Raw genomic sequence first — 20,399 nt, 5'->3', positions numbered from 1 at the left:
TAACTCAGGTCCCCAATCCAGGCAATTTTTTCTGCAGTTTTTCAAGTTTAAAAATAGCTTTCTTATAGTATGGTGACCAAATCTGGACATAATCCTCCAGTTGTGGCCTCACCAGTGATTTCATAACTTTGGAAGGTGCAGATAAAGCAAGCATAACCAGGAGCAATTGCAGTCAAGTGAAACCTTTGAAGTGAGACCACCAGAGACACCTCTGCTTACTACAGACAGATGGGCTGGGATGACTGGCAGTGTGTACTCAAGCCAACTGAGTGAGGTACCTGTAGAGAGACTTTTACAGAAATGTGTTCCTAAAGCATCACTTCCCCTTACACAACAGGGGCCCAAGACAGACGAAATAACAGAAGGATGTGAAACATACCCAACAATGAAGGTTCTATTGTCTTTACTAATTTAAAAATATCATTAGCTGTCCGCTCAAAGTTTTGATTGATTTTTAACACTTCTATTGTCCTTACTATCTTCAAAATATCATTGGCAGTCTGCTTGAAGTTTCGATTGACTTTTGACACCTCTATTGTCCTTACTAGTTTCAAGGTGTCATTGTCATCTACTCAAAGGCTATGTCCACACTAGACCGGGTAATTGTGAAAACGCCGGTTTCGCATAAAAACAACAGGCTTCCACACTAGGCATTTTTAAAAATACCTCTATCCACATTAAAACGGGTATTTGGGCGAATCTCCTCCTACTGGGTATGCGCAGGACGTATCTACAGAAAACAACCGAAGAGGAAACGGTTTACTTGGTGCGCATTTGTCCAGTTACAGACTAGAAAAACTTAAAAGGAAATTGCCAAACGAAAGACTTGGTGCGCGTTTGTCCAGAAACATTTCCTACAGCCATAGTCTCTTCACCGATGAAAGGGACGACAGCTACAACTAAATGCAATAAGGCTTGTTACTAGGCAAAAGTGAAATTTGCTGTTACCTCATTTGTTTGCCTTTACTTTTGCCATGTCTTTGTGTATTATTTTGCTGTATTTAACATGTGCAATAGAACGAGTTACTGGGCAAAAGTGACAATTGCATCTATTGAATGTTTGCACAAGCAATACATTAATAAAGCACCTTGTTAACTGTATGAAACATGTCTGCATCAGTGTTATCTTGTATTTCCATACAGTGTTACATTAGGCTGTTACACATCTATTGTCAGATATTGTTGTGGTTTGGAGGTTGTGTTCAAGAAAACAATGAAATGCCGCGCTGCCACCACCATTTGTTCTGACACGTCATGACAGCGGTTTTAAAAATAGTCGGTTACCCCACGCACACTACGCCAGATATTAGGCGTTTTCATACTTATTCACTCTGGAGAGCGTTTCTGAAAATCTCAATTTTCGGGGGAGGAAAACACAGTTTCAGTGTGGACGGAGGGTCAAAACGAAAAGAAAAAGCTTCGGTTACGGATTTATCCAGTCTAGTGTGGACATAGCCAAAATCTCGATTAGCATTTATCATCTCTATTGTCATTACTAACTTCAAGACATCATCAGCTATCTGCTTGAAGTTTCGATTAACTTTAGCACCTTTATTGTGAATGGCGATTGATCTTGAGAGTACATGTACAATTGACAATGATCAATATCCATGATTGATAAGCCAATTCAGCCTGCTGCGTTCACCAGCAATTTTTATGTGTGTTGCTTGAAATTCCAGCATCTGCAGATTTCCTCATGTGGGTGACAGGGCCCATGCTGTTCTCTTTGTACGCAAGTAAAAATAAAAAGTATGCTTGAGTCATAAGAGTGCATGTGTTCTGGGCTCAGTTATTTTATTATCAGTGACAACAGTTATTTTGATACAACTGCAGCATGAGTTGCTGACTCCTACATTCAATGTGCTGACTGGTGAAGGCCACCAGCGTGCCAAATACCTTCTCCAGCACCATATCTACATGTGATACAGTACAATCTTAAACAAAAGATCTCAGCACTCTACAGAAACTGGTACTGCTATGGCTCTCTGTTTCATAACGCTCGCTGGTATCCTATCATTCATTGTTAGCTGGTTTGATCTGCGATATTAATTTATGGTGTCATACTTATAATGTACTGTGCTGCTGCATAAACCTGTTTTGCGTGACATTCATATTCTATGAATGCCTATGCATGCCTATGGCTATCATCACTGACGTATGTTGTGAAATTCATTGTTTTATGGCAGCAGTACAATGCAAAAATTCTCTAATTTACAGTAAATAAATAACGAGTGCTAAAGAGCAATAGCGAGGTCATGTTCATGAGTTCATGGACTATTTAGAAATGTGTTGACTAAGAGGATGACACTCTACTGAAAGCACTGAGTGTGGGTTTTCAGGATCCTGCACCTCCAGTCGCATGACCACCCCCCACCCACCCACCCAGGTAGCAGCAAAGAGAACAAGGGGTTTTCTATTGGCCTAATCTTTGGAAGTGCAGATTGCTGAGAGCAGTCTTTTTAATGAACATGTATTCCAGTGCCAATTAATTGAGTGGACCACTTGGCTACTCATCATAAACTTCGCACAATTTTCAACTCATTGCAATCAGGCAACAAAAAGCATAATTTTCCTATTACCACCATTTTGCATATCTCAAGGTTTGTATATGAAAATGCAGCTGCTGAGTGCAGTTTTACCAATCTCTGGTGAGTGCTGATATCTTCTTGCCAGGATCTTAGGTACCTCCATTCCAGGTGCGCGGCATCGAAAACGGTAGTGGCATTAAGGTTGGAAAGTGAGGAAGCTTGGGAGGTGTTGCAATTTTAATTCATGTGTGCATATTTGAAAATATGTGCTTGCATGTTCAACATCTCCTAGAATTGTTTTGTTTTATGGCCTTAACATTGAAAGGTCTCCATGATAAGTTTTAAACTGTTCCACCTTTTTAATCCCTGATAACAAGTCACATATTGATTCATTGCATGAAAGTGTATCTGAATGTTTGCTGGATAGTCTTTCAAAATTATCTGCCACTTGGGTTCCATGCCAATCATTGTTAGTTGAGATGGGAAGCTTTTTATAGCCTACACTTTTCTGTGTCAGATATTCTTATTTCAGTATAGATACATTTGTTTTGTTATCACGTTATTGATTTTTAACAGATTTTATGGCTGTGAATGTTTTATCTATTCATAATCTCAGATGATGTTTTTTAAAAAGGTGTATGTTCCTAACCTATTAGAAGTGCCAATATTTATAGAGTGTATAAAATGTGTTTTGTTTCCTTAGTTTGTTAATTTGCTTTACATTCAGTGCCAGGAGGAATGTCCGATGATTTTGATGCAGACATGGTGAAATTTTATTTCAATCAACCAATTATCGGAGAGGTGAATAAAAGATGGCCCTGAAGTAGAAACTCAGCTATAGGGTTTGGTTTTAAATCAGTGGAGTTTGTTAATGTGTTTAGTTTAGCTGCAGTTAAGAAATTGCTTTTGATTTGTGTAACGAAATTTGAAATCAGTACTACAGTTATTACTAATTTGGACATTCATTAAAGCACAGTTGAATTCAATTACTGCAATACTGAGAGGAGGCAGGGATTTTGTCAAATACAAAGGAAAAGTAGATCAATGAACATACAATGTATCCACTCAACATGACAAACTAAGAACAGATAAAATAAGAAAGATAAGAAGGGATGAAATATCAATCAGTTATAGAGTACATGGAGAAAGTCTCTTTAAAGTGCTTAATTCTTTCAATATTGCACAAAACTGTTTGAAATTTCATTCCTTTTTATTGTTCTTGTACAAAGAAATGAGGGTTTGGTCAATGTAACAACTATTTTCTCTTTGGTTTTACTGAATTTAATTTTTTGTCATTTATCTGTTTTGTTTTTGTCTCCCCACTCACTGAGTGACACCTTTCTGCTCTTTTATTGGGGGTGGGGGGAGAGGGGGGAGAGAGAGAGAGGGAGAGAGAGGAGAGACAGGGGAGGGAGGGAGGGAGAGAGAGGGAGAGAGGAGAGACAGGGGAGGGAGGGAGGGGGAGAGAGAGAGAGAGGGAGGGAGAGGAGAGACAGGGGAGGGAGGGATGGAGAGAGAGAGCCTGTGGCATGTCAAATTGTCAGGTGAATGATTAGTCTTTGTTTTACTGCAGATTATAGTCTCTCTTGGGGGCTTTGCTATTGCTTGGTTGGTGGTTGATGGCTGCAAATACCTTTTGCTGAAATAAGTATGGGGAGGGTTGATGCTTTGCTGGTGCTTGTGCATGGGAGGGGGAGAAGGGGGGCTTTGGGGTTCTAATGTTCTTATTATCACTTATTTGTTTTTACTATCATTAATCTTTTCTGTTTTTCATGGATGTCTGTGAGGAGAAAGAATTTCAGATGGTATATTGTACACATTCTCTGATATTAAATGGAACTATTGAAACCCATGATGAAAGGAATCATCATCTATTAGGTTTTTCACAAACATTTGCTCTCCATCTCTCTGTATCTCCCGAACTGTCTCCTATGTTTTCTTAATTACAGATGGTGGCTCTAAATTAATTGCAGAAAAAATAAGTACCTGAACTCCACAATGGTTATGAGTAATTCTGATTAATATTGTGAGTTACATGAAACACCTATATCTTGATTATGAGATTTCCATATTTTACAAAGTGATAACTGGTGAATAATTTGAACTGGGGAGGAGCAACAAATATTATTTTCATTCTTTGGGTTAACAATCATATTAGTGTGCAATTTTTAATCCTTACGATAGATTTTACACAAGTCTTAGAAGTATATACAGTCTATGGAGGATTATTAATTAAATAAACCATAACTTGAAGTGATGGCAATGTGAAAAGTCTGCAGAGAAGTTTACCTACAGCTCTTGTTTATGCCTTGTAATGTTAAATGGATATTCTTTTAAAAATGTCAAAGTTATTCCCTGAGTTCTATGCAGAGCAATGCTGGAATTCTGTTTACTTCTGTTCTTTTGGCAGGTGATAATGACCTCTGACTGCAAGAAGAGCAAAAGATCCATAATCTTTAAGAATTTGAAAACTTGCCTGCAATTATCAGGCACAGAGACATAGTCATAGGCAATATGGTTGCAGGCCATTCAACCCAACAATCTTGGTGCCCACCCAGCTTGTCCCAATTGCCTGTGTTCTGCCCACATGTACCTGTACAAATAGTTCTGAAATGATATTATTGCACCAGCCTCAACAACTGCTTCTGGCAGCTCTTTCCATATGCTCACCACTATCTACATGAAAAATTTGCCCCTCAGTTCCCTTTTAAATTTTGCATCTCTCATCCTAAATCTATGTCCCCTGGATTTCGTTTCTCTTACCCGAGGGACAAGATTGTTTCCATCCATCTTATCTTTGCCTCTGATAAAATTAAACATTTTTATAAGTTTGTTCTTCATTCTCCTATATTTCAAAGAATAAAGACCTCACCTGGCCACACTGTCCCTATGACTCAGCCCCTCTAGTCCTGGCAACATCCTTGAAAATCTTTTCTGCACGCTTTCCAATTTAACCACATCTTTCATATAACTGTGTGAGCAAACCTGCATGAAGAACTCCAAGTGTGACCTTACCAATGAGTTACACAATGAGTTATTCCCATCTGCTGTCCTCCACGCCCTGACTGACTGATGCATTGTCCCCACTCTATCTACCTGTGACATCACTTTCAACAAAATATGTACTTGTACTCCTAAGTCCTTCTGTTTCATTACACTCTGTAGTTTCCTACCATAAGTCCTATGTTGCTTTGGTTACCTCACAATTATTTGTATTGAAAACTATTTGCCACTCCTCAGCCCACTTCACAAATTAATCTAGATCATCTTGTAATCTATAATAAACTTCTTCACTGTGAACAAGCTCTCCTAATTTTCTGTCATCTGCAAACTTACTGATCAAACCTTGTACATTTCCATCCAAATTTTTTATATAAACAATTAAATGACTAGGGTCCTAATACTGACCCCTGAGCATATCACTGGTCATCAGACTCCATTTTGAGAAACAACATTCAACCATGTTCTGCTTCCTACAAATGAGTCAACTTTGAATCCACCTAACTAGCTCTGCCTAGATTCCATGGGACCTAACCTTCCAGACGAGTCTATCATACGGGACCTTGTTGAAGGCCTTGCTAAAGTCCAAATAGAAAACATCCACTCCGCACTCTCACCTACCTTTATTGGTTACCTCTTCAAAAAACTCTCATGGTTTGTTAACCATGACTTCCTGCATAAAGCCATGCTGACTCCTCCTAATTAGATTCTGTCTATCTAAATGCTTGTAGATCCTGCCCCTCAGAGCTACTTCTGGTAACTTCCCCACCACGATGTCAGCCTCATGGACCTGTAGTTTCCTGGCTTGTCCTTGTCCACTTTTTAAATAACAGAACAACATTAGTAACCTTTGTCTTCAGGAACATTACTAGGGGCTAATGATGAAGCAAATATCTCTATGAGGGCCTCCACAATTTCCTGTCTAGTCTCTCACAAAATCCAAGGATGCACTTGGTTAGGCCCTGGGGTTTTATCCACCCTAATGGACTGTAAGGTTACAAATTGCTCTTCCTTGGTAATATAAATATCCTTTAAAACACCTCCACATGTTTCCCATAGCTCTTGAGCAACCATGATTTTCTGTTCAATAAATATTCATTAAAAATCCCACCCAACTTTTGTGGCTCAAGAATTAGACAGCCCTGCAGATCTTGAATGGGACCTACTCTCTCCCTATCAATCCTTTTACTCTTTATATAGTTGGAGAACCTCTTGGGATATTTCTTAACCTTACCTGCCATTTCCCTCTCATAGCCTTTCTTTGCCCTCCTGATTTCCCTCTTAAGAGGGTAGGACCCTCTATAGTGTAGTGACAAGATAGCATAGCGTAGCACTGAAGACCCGTGCTAATATTATCTCCTGCCTGAGGAGTGATTTGGATCTGATCCAGTTTGCCTACTGACACAAAAGGTCAACAGCACGCTGGTTCTCCATTCAGCTCTGGAACATCTGGATAGTGAAGATGCATACATCAGGATGCTCTTCATTAACTACAGCTCAGCATTTAATATCATCATTCCTTCAAACCTAATCAAAAAGCTCCAAGACTTAGGTGTCAGTACCTTCTTGTGTAATTGGATCCTTGACTTCCTCACTTGCAGACCCCAGTCAGTACAGATTGGCAACAACATCTCCCGCACAATCACCATCAGCATAGGTGCACCACAAGGTTGTGTGCTTATCTCTGCTCTCCTCACTTTATGACTTACAGTATGACTATTGATTTATGACTGTGCTTATGACTGTGGGGCTAAGTACAGCTAAAACTCCAGATTTAAGTTTGCTGATGACAGCACTGTTGTTGGCTGGTGAGGAATCGGCATATAGGAGGAAGATTGAAAACCTGGTTGAGTGGTTCCGCAACAAACTCTCACTCAACATCAGTAAAACCAAAGAGATAATCGCTGACTGCAGGTGGAAAAAATGGGGGTCCACGAGCCAGTGCTCATTAGGAGATCGGAGGTGGAGAGGGTCAGCAACTTTAAATTCCTGGGTGTTACCATATCAGAAGATCTGTCCTGGGTACAGCACATCAATGGCATTATGAAGAACGCACAGCAGCGCCTCTACTTTCTCAGAAGATGGTGCAGATTTGGCATGTCATCTAAATCTTTGACAAACTTGTATAGATGTACAGTAGAGAGTATCCTGACTGGTCCAAGAATGGAAAAACCTACAAAAAGTGGTGCTTATAGCCCAGTTCATTACAGAAAAAGTCCTCCCCACCATTTTGAACATCTACAAAGAATGCTGTCACAAGAGAGCAGCACCCATTATCTAGGGCAACCACCATCCAGTCCATGTTCTCTTCCTGCTGCCACCATCAGGAAGAAGATACAGCAGCCTTAGATCCCATATCACCAAGTTCAGGAACAGTTATTAACCTTCAATCATTAGGTTCCTGAACCAGCATGGACATCTTCTTTCACCACAACGCTGAACACAGCCTATGGACTCGCATTCAAGGACTCTTCAACTCATGTTCTCAGTATTATTTATTTATTTATTTATTTACTACTAACTATTTTTTTGTATTTGCACAGTTTGTCAGTCTTTGTGTATAGTTTTTCATTGATTCTATTGTACTCCTTTGTTCTACTGTGAATGACTGCAAGAAAAAGGATGTCAGAAGATGGTGATGTATACTTTCATCAAAGTTGCTGGTGAACGCAGCAGGCCAGGCAGTATCTCTAGGAAGAGGTGCAGTCGACGTTTCAGGCCGAGACCCTTCGTCAGGTCAGACTTCGTCAGAGTCCTGACGAAGGGTCTCGGCCTGAAACGTCGACTGCACCTCTTCCTAGAGATACTGCCTGGCCTGCTGCGTTCACCAGCAACTTTGATGTGTGTTGCTTGAATTTCCAGCATCTGCAGAATTCCTGTTGTTTATGTATACTTTCATGTTGACTTGCATGTAATTTCTTTGTTTCATGGTTATCTGGAGAAGACAAATTTCAAGTTGTATATGGATACATACTTTGATAATAAATGATCCTTTGAACCTTTGTGCACGTAACTTGATAAATTTACTTTGAATTTTAGCATAGTGCCAATTTAGATTTAAATCTGTGTGTGACATCCTTGAATTAATTAGTTTAACAATCACAATGGGTGACAAAAATGCTTTCTAAAGATATTACTGCATGGGAATAAAGCTATAGCTGAAGTAATTCTAGAAATACTAATGAGGAATAAGGTTTGACCTAGATACCAGTAATTTCAAACACATAGTATGTAATTTGTAACTTGGAATAAAGGGCTAAGGATTATTCATTTGCACTTGCTGCTTAAGGCACCTAATGTACCGAATAAAGTCATAATTAAATGCAATTCCAATCATAATCTCTGGAAAATGAATAAACATGGAGAAATAGGGACATGCAAGAAAACAGTCTGAGGAGTGGACAGAATTAAAGTGTTGACCTCAGGAGAAACATTGAAGGAGATAGTAACTGTAGGGTCTGAACATAAGAATGTACTGTTCCACATGTATTGGTTTAAGTGGACATCTATGTATATATATGACTTAAATATCTTAATGTCCTAACCATTGACTTTATAGAATAATATTTCAATAGATTGCTATGATAACTGTAGAATGTATTTATGTATATAGCCAATATACAGTAAGTACTATCAACAATGGCAATACTGTATGTGATACCTTAGTATTAACACAGATTATGGTTAAGAATTATAGTAAGGCAGCCTGGTTTCAATCCGGACCAGTAGTACTGTCTGTGTGGGGATTGCACATTTTCCCTGTTTCCTTCCACACCACCAAGGGTATGCTCTTTGGTAGTTTGATTGGCCATTGTTAATAACTCCAACTGTGATTGATTGGAGGAGAATCAGCATAAAGTGATTCCTGGAATGAAAGGGTTTTCATACAAGGAATGTTTACTCTGGGTCAGTACGCTCTGGAACATAGAAGGATAAGGTGGGAGAAGGGATCTCACTGAAATCTTTTGAATGTTGAAAGGCCTAGACAGAGCAGAAGTGGAAAGAATATTTCACATGGTGGGAGAGTCTAGGACAAGAGGGCACAGCCTCAGAATAGAGAGACATCCACATAAAACAGAGATGCAGAAAAATTTCTTTAGCCAGAAGGTGGTGAATTTGTGGAATTTATTACTACAGGTGGCTGTGGAGGCCAGGTCGTTTGGTGTATATAAGGCGGAGGTTCTTGATGGATACAGCATCAAAGGTTATAGGAAGAAGGCTGGGGAGTGGGGCTGAGGGGGGTACAAAAGAGGATCTGCCATGTTTGAATAGCAGAGCAGACTTGATGGGCCAAATGGCCTAGTCCTGCTCCTATATCTTATGGTCTTAAGTCAAATAGGGATAGGATGTATATAGTTCACAGGAGGGCACTAAGGAATGTGGATGAACAAAGTGGTTTTGAGGTTCATGTCTATATCTGATTGACAGTGGTAGAGCAGGTAGATATGGTGGTGAAGTAGGGGATTGGTATGCTTTGATAGGTAAGAGCATAGAACATACAAGTTAGAAGACAAGAGAATGGATTCTGCAATTTGATACAAAAAAAAACTGCTGGAGGAACTCAATGGGTCAGGTAACATTTGTCAAGTCAGAGGAATGGCCAATGTTTCAGGCTGAGAATGGGAGTATAGTAGGGAGATAGCCATTATAAAGAGATGAGAAAGAGCGGTGAGACAGGGGCTAGCAAGCGATAAGTGGAATCAGGTGACAAGACAGATCAGCCTAGGTTGGTGTGTGTAAGGCTTGAGTTAGGAGATAGAAACAGGTGGGTGATGTGTAGAGACAGATAAGGAGAGAGAAAAAGAAGAGAGATGGAGTCAGATGGGGAGGAGAAGGTTGAGATAAAGATAGAGGCTAGAAAGTGATGTGGAGACACGTGAGATTTCAAATGTTGAAATCTGATAAGTGTGGGAGGAGAGAAGTGGAAAAAAACAGAGGTAGAGATGATGAGCAGATGGCAAGTTAAGTGTGCAATAGGCAGATAGAACTCGGTGATTGTGGCTAAGGGCAGTGGGAGAACCTGGATGGATCAGAAGGAGAGAAAAAGCACAGTTGGTCTGGGTTACCTGAAGTTGGAAAAATCAATGTCCGTATCACTGGGTTGTAGACTACCCAGACAGAATATAAGGCATTGTTCTTCTAGATTGCTCTTGTCCTCATCCTGGCAGTGGTCAATGATGAAGACAGATAGATTTGGTGTGGGAATAGAAAGGGGAGTTGAAATGGCATGCAAAGTGCCCAAGAGCAGGGTGAGCTGTCTCAAAGATCAAAACTCAGTGGCATTCACATCTACTTTAAGGAGAAGTTTTGAGAGGTTGATCGTGGTTAGAATCAACTGCTGTAGAAGCAAGGAACTGAACCCACTGCAATTTGCCCATCACATCAGTAGGTCAGAAAAGACACTATCTAACAAGAGTAAGAAATCCTCTACAATTATATCTTTAGGCATGAATAAAAGAATTTAAAATTTACTGTGCTGTGGATGTCTATATGGCAGTTGTATTATATAATACACTGTGTACGTATGTATATAATGACGAGAGAGCAATATGTTACATACTTGAGTTGAAATGCATTCTATATTGAGTTGGAGTTTATAGCTAAGCAGAGAGGAGTGTGGTGTATTTAATATTTGAGTAATATTGCAAATATATTGTTTGATTAAACATTCTTTGTTTACATAATTCATTATGAGTTATATGTAAGACATACATAAATGGAATTTGTCATTATGCCATCATGTCATATGTGAGCACCTCACTAAAGAAAAAAAAAATAAGTAGACTATTTATCCTGAGCTCCTGTGTTTCTCCTTCGATTAGATACTAGAGTTACAAAATGTAACTGAATTTATTGTGGACTTCAGGAAGGGGAAGTTGAGGGAACACATACCAGTCCACATTGAGGGATCAGAATTGGAAAGGATGAGCAGCTTAAATTTCCTAGGTGTCAACACCTCTGAGGATATATCCTGGGCCCAACACATTGGTTCAATTACAAAGAAGGAATGGCAGCAGCTATATTTCATTAGGAGTTTGAGGAGAATTGGTATGTCACCAAAGACTTGCAAATTTCCACAGATGTACCATGCAAAGGATTCTAACTGGTGGCATCATCACCGGGTATGATGGGGGCACTGGATTGGAAAAAGCTGCTGAAATTTGTAAACTCAGCCGGCTCCATTATTGGCACCAGCCTCCCCAGCATCTGGGACACCTTCAAAAGGCAATGCCTCAAAAAGGTGGCATCCATTATTAAGACCATAAGACCGTGAGATATAGGAGCAGAATTAGGCCATTTGGCCCATCGAGTCTGCTCCACCATTTCATCATGGCTAATCTGCTTTCATGTCAGCCCAAACCTCTTGCCTTCTCTCCATACCCCTCCATGCCCTGACTAATCAATATTTTATCATTCTTTGCCTTAAACATACCCAATGACTTGGCTTAAATAGCCACCTGTGGCAATGAATTCCAAAGATTCACTGGCTAAAGAAATTCCTCTTCAACTCCATTCCAAAAGGATGTCCCTCTAGTCTGAGGCTGTGTCCTCTGGTCATAGACTCTTCCACTATAGGAAACACGCTCTCCAAATCTACTCTATTAAGGCCTTTCAACATTTGATAGGTTTCAGTGAGATCCCCCTCATTCTTTTGAATTCCAGTGAGTACAAGCACAGAGCCATCAAATGCTCCTCATATGATGATCCTTTTAATCCCAGAATCATTTTTGTGAACCTTCTTTGAACCCTTTCCAATGTCAGCACATCTTTTCTTAGATAAGGGGCACGATTGCTCACAATATTCCAAATGAGGCCTCACCAGTGCCTTAAAATTGCATCCTTGCATTTATATTCTAATCCTTTCACAATGCATTTGCTTTCCTCACCACTGACTCAACTTTCAAAATACATATAGGGAATCATGCACGAAAATTCCTGAGTCCTTTTGTGCCTCTGAAGTTTTAATTTTCTCTCAATTTAGAAAATGATCCACACTTTTATTTCTTCTACCAAAGTACATGGCCATACACTTCCCAACACAGTATTCCATCTGTCACTTCTTTGCCCATTCTCCTAATCTGTTAAAGTCCTTCTATAGCCTTGTTGCTTCCTCAACATGACCTGCTCCTCCACCTACCTTTGTGTCGTCTGCAAACTTGGACACATTAAGGGCCCCCATCACCCCGGACATTTTCTCTCCTCATTGCTACCATCAAGAAGGAGATACAGGAACCTGAAGCCACACAGCCTCAGTTGACACTCAACATTTCAGTAACAGCTGCTTCCTTTCCACTATCAGATTTCTGAATGGACAATGAACACATGAACACTACCTCAGTACATATTTTTCCCTCTTTTTTTGCACTACTTATTTAATTTAACTTTCTTTTTCTATATACTTATTGTAATTTACAGTTGTTTTATTATTATTGCAATGTTCTGCTGCTGCAAAATAACACATTTCATGACATGTGCCAGTAATTTTAAAGCTGATTCTGGTTCAAACAGAGCTGTCCATGGCTGCAGACCACAGAATGGTTGCCTAGTCTACACTTGGTTTGGCTGATGTAGAAGACACCACATCGAGAGCACTAAATGAGACTGGAGTGGCTGTAGGTGAACCCTTGCCTGAACTGGAAGTCTTTTTAGGTCTCTGGGTGGTGGTGAAGCAGGATGCGTATGGACAAGTGTTGCATTACCTTTGGTTGAAGGGGAAGGTGCCAGTTGTCAGGGAAGGGTGGATGGATAAGTGAACAAAGTAGAGATTTTCTGTTGCAACTTGTACAAAATGTTAGACGGCATTTGGAGTACTGTATGCTGGACAGAGTGCAGATGAGATACAGCAGGATGTTTCCTGTATTAGCTGACTTTAGTTACCGAGAAAGACAGGATAGTTTGGAGAAAAGGTGGTTAGTAATAACCTGTAGTTATTTAAAATTATTAGGAGCATACATAGAATAGATGTAAATCTTTTTTCTCCATGGAGGACAAGGAGTTTAGGTGGGAAGAAGGAATTTTTTTAAGAATTTGAAGGAAAAGTTTTTTATTTACACACAGGGAATGGTCAACATCCAGAATTCTCTCTCTCTGTGGGGCCAGATAAAATTATTATGCTTAAGAGACATTTAGACATGCACTTTAATAGGCAAGGCATAGAAGTATACAGATCTAATGTATGAAAATAGGATTAATTTAGATAGGCACCAAGTTTGACAAGGGTTCAATGGGGTGGGCTGAAAGGCCCATTTCTGAGCTCTACAATTAAATCTGTAGACTCTATGGCACTCTATGCCAAATGATGCCATATGTGTTGTGGTGATCTGTCACTGGGCTTCACATGGATTGAGCTGGTGAGGCATAGTCTAGGACTGAGGTCCTTCATCAGCCCAATTCAACCTTACAGACCACATTAATCTGGCCATTGGTTTAGGAAGAAACATATCAGTATTTGGAGAATGTGGAAAGTCAAAGAGACCTGTCTTCAGTGCTTGTCCCTGCAAGGATATGGAATGGTGCCTTCAGTTTCCTCCGCCACCAACATCATTAAGCTAATCTGCTCAGGTCCTTCAGCAGAGAAATCAATCAAGTTTGAAAATATGATTTCCATTAGCAAGTCCATTCTCATTCTCATGTATTAACTTGTGCTATCCAAATGCCAATTCATTTTGTCCCTCATTATTATCCCAATGAGACTACCATGAACCAACATTCAGGTATCTGGCCTTTAAATACAGTGTTCATTCCTTCCCAACTTCAGAAAACAGAGATATAGTTTTTGCAATTAACTCTTCTAGTAGTGTTGCTGTATCTAAAAAGGATTGTAAAATAATCACTGTGTTCACTAGCCCAATGTCCCTTACTAATACATTGCTTTTCTGCTTTTGATTTGAAAACCTTTTTAAACACCTCTGCTTTGTCTATACAATACTTCCCCTTCTATGTTGCAACCTTTGTTTTTTTGAAAATAGACATAAATTTTTCAGTCAGTGCATCATCATTGACATCTCTCTATATAGTTAATTTCCCCCTTTGACCTTATTAAAAAAAACTACTGGGTTCCATTCTACGTTATCAGCTAATTTATGCTGTTTTATTTTATTGTGTTTCTTAAAGGTATTTTCTGTACCTCATGTATTGGTTTGACATCTTTTTTTATATATTACGTTATTTTGCCAAAGGCACATTGTACAGTTAATTTTAATTAAGCATTTGATGAACACTAACTTGACTCCCTTTCTTGCCACTGTAGGATGTGTCTTCCCTGTATGTGAACCATCTCCATCCTTAAGGCTTCCTGTTGTTCATTTACTGTTTTGCTGACTAATATTTGATTCTGGCACAATTTCAAGTTTATTTTCATCTGACTGTATGTATATGAAATAGCTTTCCTCTGAACCACAGTGAATCCATAAAACATACATCGCACACAGCACCGAAATATTACCATAATTAAGTAAATAAAATATAAATAAAAGTATACAGCACGGGTAAACAGCTCAGTGGTGGCAGGGTATTCATTAGTCACACAGTCTGAGGGAAAAAGACTTCTGGTAAGATGGCGATGCGTGTGAATGCAGCAGCCTCTTGGGGGCCAACCCCAGGTGTTTTTTCCTTTGTAAAATTTGTTTTTTACGAATCAAAGACAATTCTACTCCAAGAGCATTGGGTACTGCAGGCCTAGTCCATCAGTGAGCTGCTCATTGATTGGAGTAGCTGGACTGGTGTCGGTGGTGGAGCCGGCCGAGATACCGAAGGGGTCAGCTGAGGTGCCGAAGAAGCTGGTGGGTGTATCGGAGGAGCCAGTCAGGATATCGGAGGAGCCCGTTGGGATATCGTAGGAGCTGGTTTGGGTTCGGAGGAGCTGACCTGGCTGCGGACGGCTACTCGGAAGCATCGCAGTATAACTGTAGGAGATTGTCTCAAACATTTCACTTGCAATCTCAAGACTCCATTGGACAGTGATAATGTAAGTTGCCGCAGGCCTGTTACCCCTGTCTGTTGGAGGGACAGTTGGCATGGGAGCTGTCTAGCCTTAGTTGTAGCAAGAATTGGGCCTCAAGCTTCGGGCTTGCCTGCTGCTGCAGGCAGTTGAGAAACACAGAAGCACTAAGGCGTGGTTGTGTTTGGCTGGGGCCTGGCCTCACCCATTGGTGCTGACCTCCCATGTTTGAGCAGTGGAATGACAGGCTGGATAACATGCGCCTGTACGCTGCCGAGAGACTGTACCATCGACTGTTGGACATTGACACTCAGGGTGTTGGACTATATATGTCTTTTTTTTGAGTGAGTATGCTTCTATGTTCAATATTTTGAATGATATTACTCACTATTGTTGAATGTTTGCTTGTTATTTTGAATGTTTTGTACCTTTGTTCCAGAGGAAAGCTGTCTTGTTCCTCTGTATGGTTTGCATGGTAATTAAACTTGTTTTGATTTGATTGATTTGATTGATTTGATTTTACCCAGTCTGGCAGTCCTAGTCCTGATGGTTTTGAACCTCTTGCCTGATGGCAGTGCATCAAGGTGGTATGGATCCTGAACAATGCTTTTGGCTCTTCGTCTGCAATGCTTCAGGTAAATATCACAAATAGTGGGGGAGGGAGACCCCAATAATCCTCTCAACAGTTTTTGCTATCTCTGTAGGGTCTTGTGGACTGATTCCTTGCATCTTCTATACCACACAATGATGCAGCCAGACAGGACGCTCTCCATGGCGCTCCAGTAGAAAATTGTGAGAAAAGGGGGCAGGCAACCTTGCCTACCTCAATCTCCTCAGAAAGTGTAGACATGATGTGCCTTCTTGAGTAGTGAGGAAGTGGTATGGATTCTGGTTAGATCATCCATTATGTGCATACGAGGAACTTTGTGCTCTTCACTCTCTCCACAGCAGAGCTATTGATGTGCAATGGAGAGTGATCGACCTGTGCCTTCCTGAAGTCTAAAATCATCTTTTTTGCCTTGTCCATGCTGAGACAAAGGTAGCTGTTCTTGCATTATTTCACAAGCCTCTCTACCTCCTCTCTTATTGTTGACTCATCATTGCTGCTAATGAAGCCAGCCACTGTTTTATTGTCAGAGAACTTGATGATGCGGGTTGAGCTGGATCTGACAGTGCCGTTGTGAGTCAGAAACGTGAATAGTGTAGGCTCAGCAGCCACCCATGGGGGGCACCAGTGCTCAGCATGTTCAAGCTTGTGACGTTGTTACCAACTCAGACTGACTGGCATCTTTCCATTAAGAAGTCCAAGGTCCAGTTAGAGAGAGGTGTGTTGAGTCCCAACAAGGACTGTTTACCCACCAGCCCCTGATGGATGATCACGTTAGACACCGAACTGATGTCAATGAACAATATCCTGGCGCACGAGGCATCATTTTCTAGGTGGGGCAGGATGGAGCAGAGGGCTGAAGTTATGGCATCATCAGTGGACTGGTTTGAGTGGTAGGTGAACATGAAAGGATCTAATGCAGTTGGAAGGTGAGAAATATTCTGGATAATATCCTTTATCATTGAAATTAGGCCTTCCTTGGATAAGAGTTTTTAGACAAATTTTCTTGTGCTTTTACATGCTTCTTCAAAACCTAATATTATGTACACTGTCCTGCAAACGCTTTCCACCAAAACATATTAGGCTTACTCTAATTCATTCTCCAAATGAGAGTTAATACCACACTGACGAACTTAAAACACAAAGTTCAGCTAAGTGCTCTGGTACACATTTCAATAACGTTTCCCCTTTAACTCTTGTGTCATTAGTTTGCCAGTTTATGCTGGGATACACTTTCCTGTGATTTGCATGCAGATTCAATTTTCTATTCTCTTTCCATTATTTAGTGCGGAATGATTTTTCCAACATCATCATCTTTCAATAACTTCCAAAACCTTAGCAATCAGATAAATAAATTCAACCTCATTGTCAGAAATCTACAACAATTAGCACTATTAATATCCAATATGCTCAACTGAGGGTAAATATTTTGAGAAAGAATTCCAAGCCACTTACCACATCTTTCTCAATCCTTTGAGCGGTGACTTCATGTGGTTCCTCATGTTCCTGCTGAGTGAGTTTTCTCCGGTTGTGATCCACTGCTGGAAAACAATCCAGAGTTAGTCACCACACAGACAGAATTTTCTTCACCAAAAGAAAGGAAATGACTTACTTATTTCTACTTCTAAATTGTACAATGGAACCAAATTATAAAGAACAATGTTGAATACAGGGATCAGCATGCTTATCAGGAGCTCTCTCCTAATATCTTTTGCAGAAACATTTCAGACTACATTTGGTAACACCAGCTGATTTCTTCAGTTGTTTTACCTTGGTCATTGTGTGTTGTCAGGGCAGCAGCACGACTTTTGTTCACACCAGGGGGATAGGCAGGTGGAGCAGTATTAGGGGGCAAGGGGATTATTGTCTCCCGCTGTTTCTTCATTTTCTCTTGGTTCACCCTGGTGAGAAAGACATGGTTATGAAGGACTAGTTGGAACTCACGATGTACTGAAAGGAAAATGCACCTTACCTCACAATTCTTTGACTTCAGTAAGAAAGAAGATAGTTTTACTTGGGTTGAATTCATTATAAGCGGGAGTGACAGAAACAGATTTAAACAAATTGAATGCGAATAGAACACAAAGAAACAGCTTTGAAAAAAAGAGGAAGCTTTTGTGTGGTGTTGTACTTGTGGATTGTGTCAGAGATATCAGTTCATATGCTGGTCACTGGCTGCCAAATTCCTAACTCTGATTCATGTGGTCAGGTACAGAGAAAAGATCTGCTACTGCCCCACTGGGAGGGGAGGGCAATTGACAAACAAGCCACTGTTTACTATCCCTCTGCTATATTTGCCCAGAGTAGGAAAGTAGAAGGAAGTTAAAGCCATAATGGATTTGTTCCTCAAGGGTCCATTGATGTGTTAGCTTTGTGAAACTATATTTATTTAACCCAATATAAAATGTGCTCTGTCAATATTTTATGACAGGAACAGTGTTTGTCAAGAGTCCAAATTCTGTTGATGAAAAATCCCAATAAGACCATGTTTACAATAATCAAATTTTCCATGTTTCAGTTTTATATAAGATTACCAGGTATAAATCAGCTTTTGTGAATAATATGATAGTCTTGGCAACATTAGTTATTTGTGAACACGCTGATTCTCAGTATGTCAGTTCTAATTATAGTTATCTTGCACAAACTTCTTTTTGCTAGATGAAGTTAAAGCAATTGGTTAAATGACTTTAAGGAAGAAATTTATTGAGATTATAGATTGTGGTGTATGTTGAAAACTATTCTTATAAGGATTGCAATGATGGAATCTCAAGGCAGACCTGAATCATGATTTCAAAACAGCAAGGGATTAACAAAGCTACGGCCAACATTATGTTCACTCTGTGATTACACAATACAAAGCGGAAACTGATGTTGTATTTACTTCAGGGTCTGTGGTCGGATTTTCTGTCCACCTTTGCGATCAGAGATTGCACTCTCTATGTCTGCTTCAATCATCTCAGCCTGCAACAGGAAAGGGGTAAGAATGTCACAATGCAATTCAGTGTGCAGTAGACACACCCAAGCACATTCCTAAGAAAGAAGCCTGATGGTATACTTTGCCATAATTCACCTGCACTAATTCTGAGATTACTGATCACAATGCGGGTCTGCAAGGAGGTGCTAAATGGAGGAGGCTGAATTTTAGCCACAGGCGATGTGTAAATTGGACAGGAAACCAGCAAGCAGTTTCCCTGTAATTACAGGCAGCCAGTTGTCTGCAGCTGTGTCAGGGCTCTCAGAGAGATGCTTTTCACTCCTGTTCCTTCGGTTTTCCCAATTGGGAATTGTATCGGGGCTCAGCAGACGGAACTGAGCATTGGAGAAAAATAACTTTGCAAGTAAAACCTTTTACACAAGTATTGCTATCTAGGTAAGATTAAAAATGTCTGCAATAGATAACACATGCCTAACAATGTTTGGCTGTTATGGTGTGGAACAGAGGTACCTTCAGAATATTAACATGTCCTGGCATACATGCATCATGTTTTCATTAATATTTGCCAATTTGAACAAAATAAAATATGAGCCAAGAAATTTTGACACTGCAGAGCAGTGGAGACTTCCATCTGCTACCCTGTTAGAATACTGAACTAACGGAAAACTGTGGGCTCCACTGATTAGAATTATTTATTGCTATGTTGGCTGCCAATTAAACTTGCAACCTGCTAATGCCTTGACCGGGACCCTGAGTTTACTGCAGAGGAATGAAATAAATTTGATTTTGTTGTTTGGGAGTTCTGCATTTTTATTCACATTTTGGGAATGGGATTCTATAACTACACATGTATAATTAGGGAAATTGGTGACTGAATAATTAAGCTTAGGTTTTTACCTCTCTGAATTACCCAAATGCATTTCTCTATAGCAAATAATTTTAACAATTATGGTTATTACCATCACACAGTCATTCTTACAATCAACTTAATTTGCATCAAAATATATTTAAATAACACTATTGGAAAAATATTTACACCAGAAGCAAGTTTCATTAATGACATGAATAAAATCTTCGTATAAACAAAATGAAGTTGTAATTTACATATCCAGACGCTCCCTCAATCATCAATGAAATCCTATAACCAGAGTCTTCAGGATCATATTTTGACAAATTTCAATACAATTACTCACCCCAACCTCATCACAGTTGAAGAAATGAATGTCAGGTTTGTGCTGATCTGAGTCTTGACAAATTAACAGTAAAACAGATTGGTACTTGGACTGGTTGTGTATATTTTGGCAGTGATGCACGGTGTTTAGTGGAAAGTTCTCCAATTCATCCTATTGAAATCAAAATAAAATTTAATCAAGTAGGAACAAAACACTA

The 20,399-nt window shown here is 39.9% G+C and overlaps 1 protein-coding gene across 4 annotated transcripts in view; it reads right to left on the bottom strand.

The window, feature by feature from the left end:
• eps8l2 (EPS8 signaling adaptor L2) overlaps positions 1-20,399 on the bottom strand; it is a 203,880-nt gene that overhangs the window by 58,389 nt on the left and 125,092 nt on the right. For 3 of the 4 annotated variants that reach the window (XM_072272429.1, XM_072272432.1, XM_072272431.1), the window contains 4 exons: positions 20,204-20,353; positions 18,957-19,036; positions 17,846-17,976; positions 17,531-17,616 (listed from right to left, as the gene is read on the bottom strand). In XM_072272429.1, the coding sequence (XP_072128530.1) occupies positions 17,531-17,616; positions 17,846-17,976; positions 18,957-19,036; positions 20,204-20,353 (447 nt within the window). The remainder of the gene's footprint in view (positions 1-17,530; positions 17,617-17,845; positions 17,977-18,956; positions 19,037-20,203; positions 20,354-20,399) is intronic. The other variant, XM_072272430.1, reaches the window with a different exon arrangement.

This window comes from Mobula birostris, chromosome 11, assembly GCF_030028105.1.
Source record: "Mobula birostris isolate sMobBir1 chromosome 11, sMobBir1.hap1, whole genome shotgun sequence".
Classification (NCBI taxonomy): Eukaryota; Metazoa; Chordata; class Chondrichthyes; order Myliobatiformes; family Myliobatidae; genus Mobula; species Mobula birostris.
The sequence above is the reverse complement of the archived record's forward strand: the minus strand, read 5'-3'. Positions and strand labels throughout refer to the sequence as shown.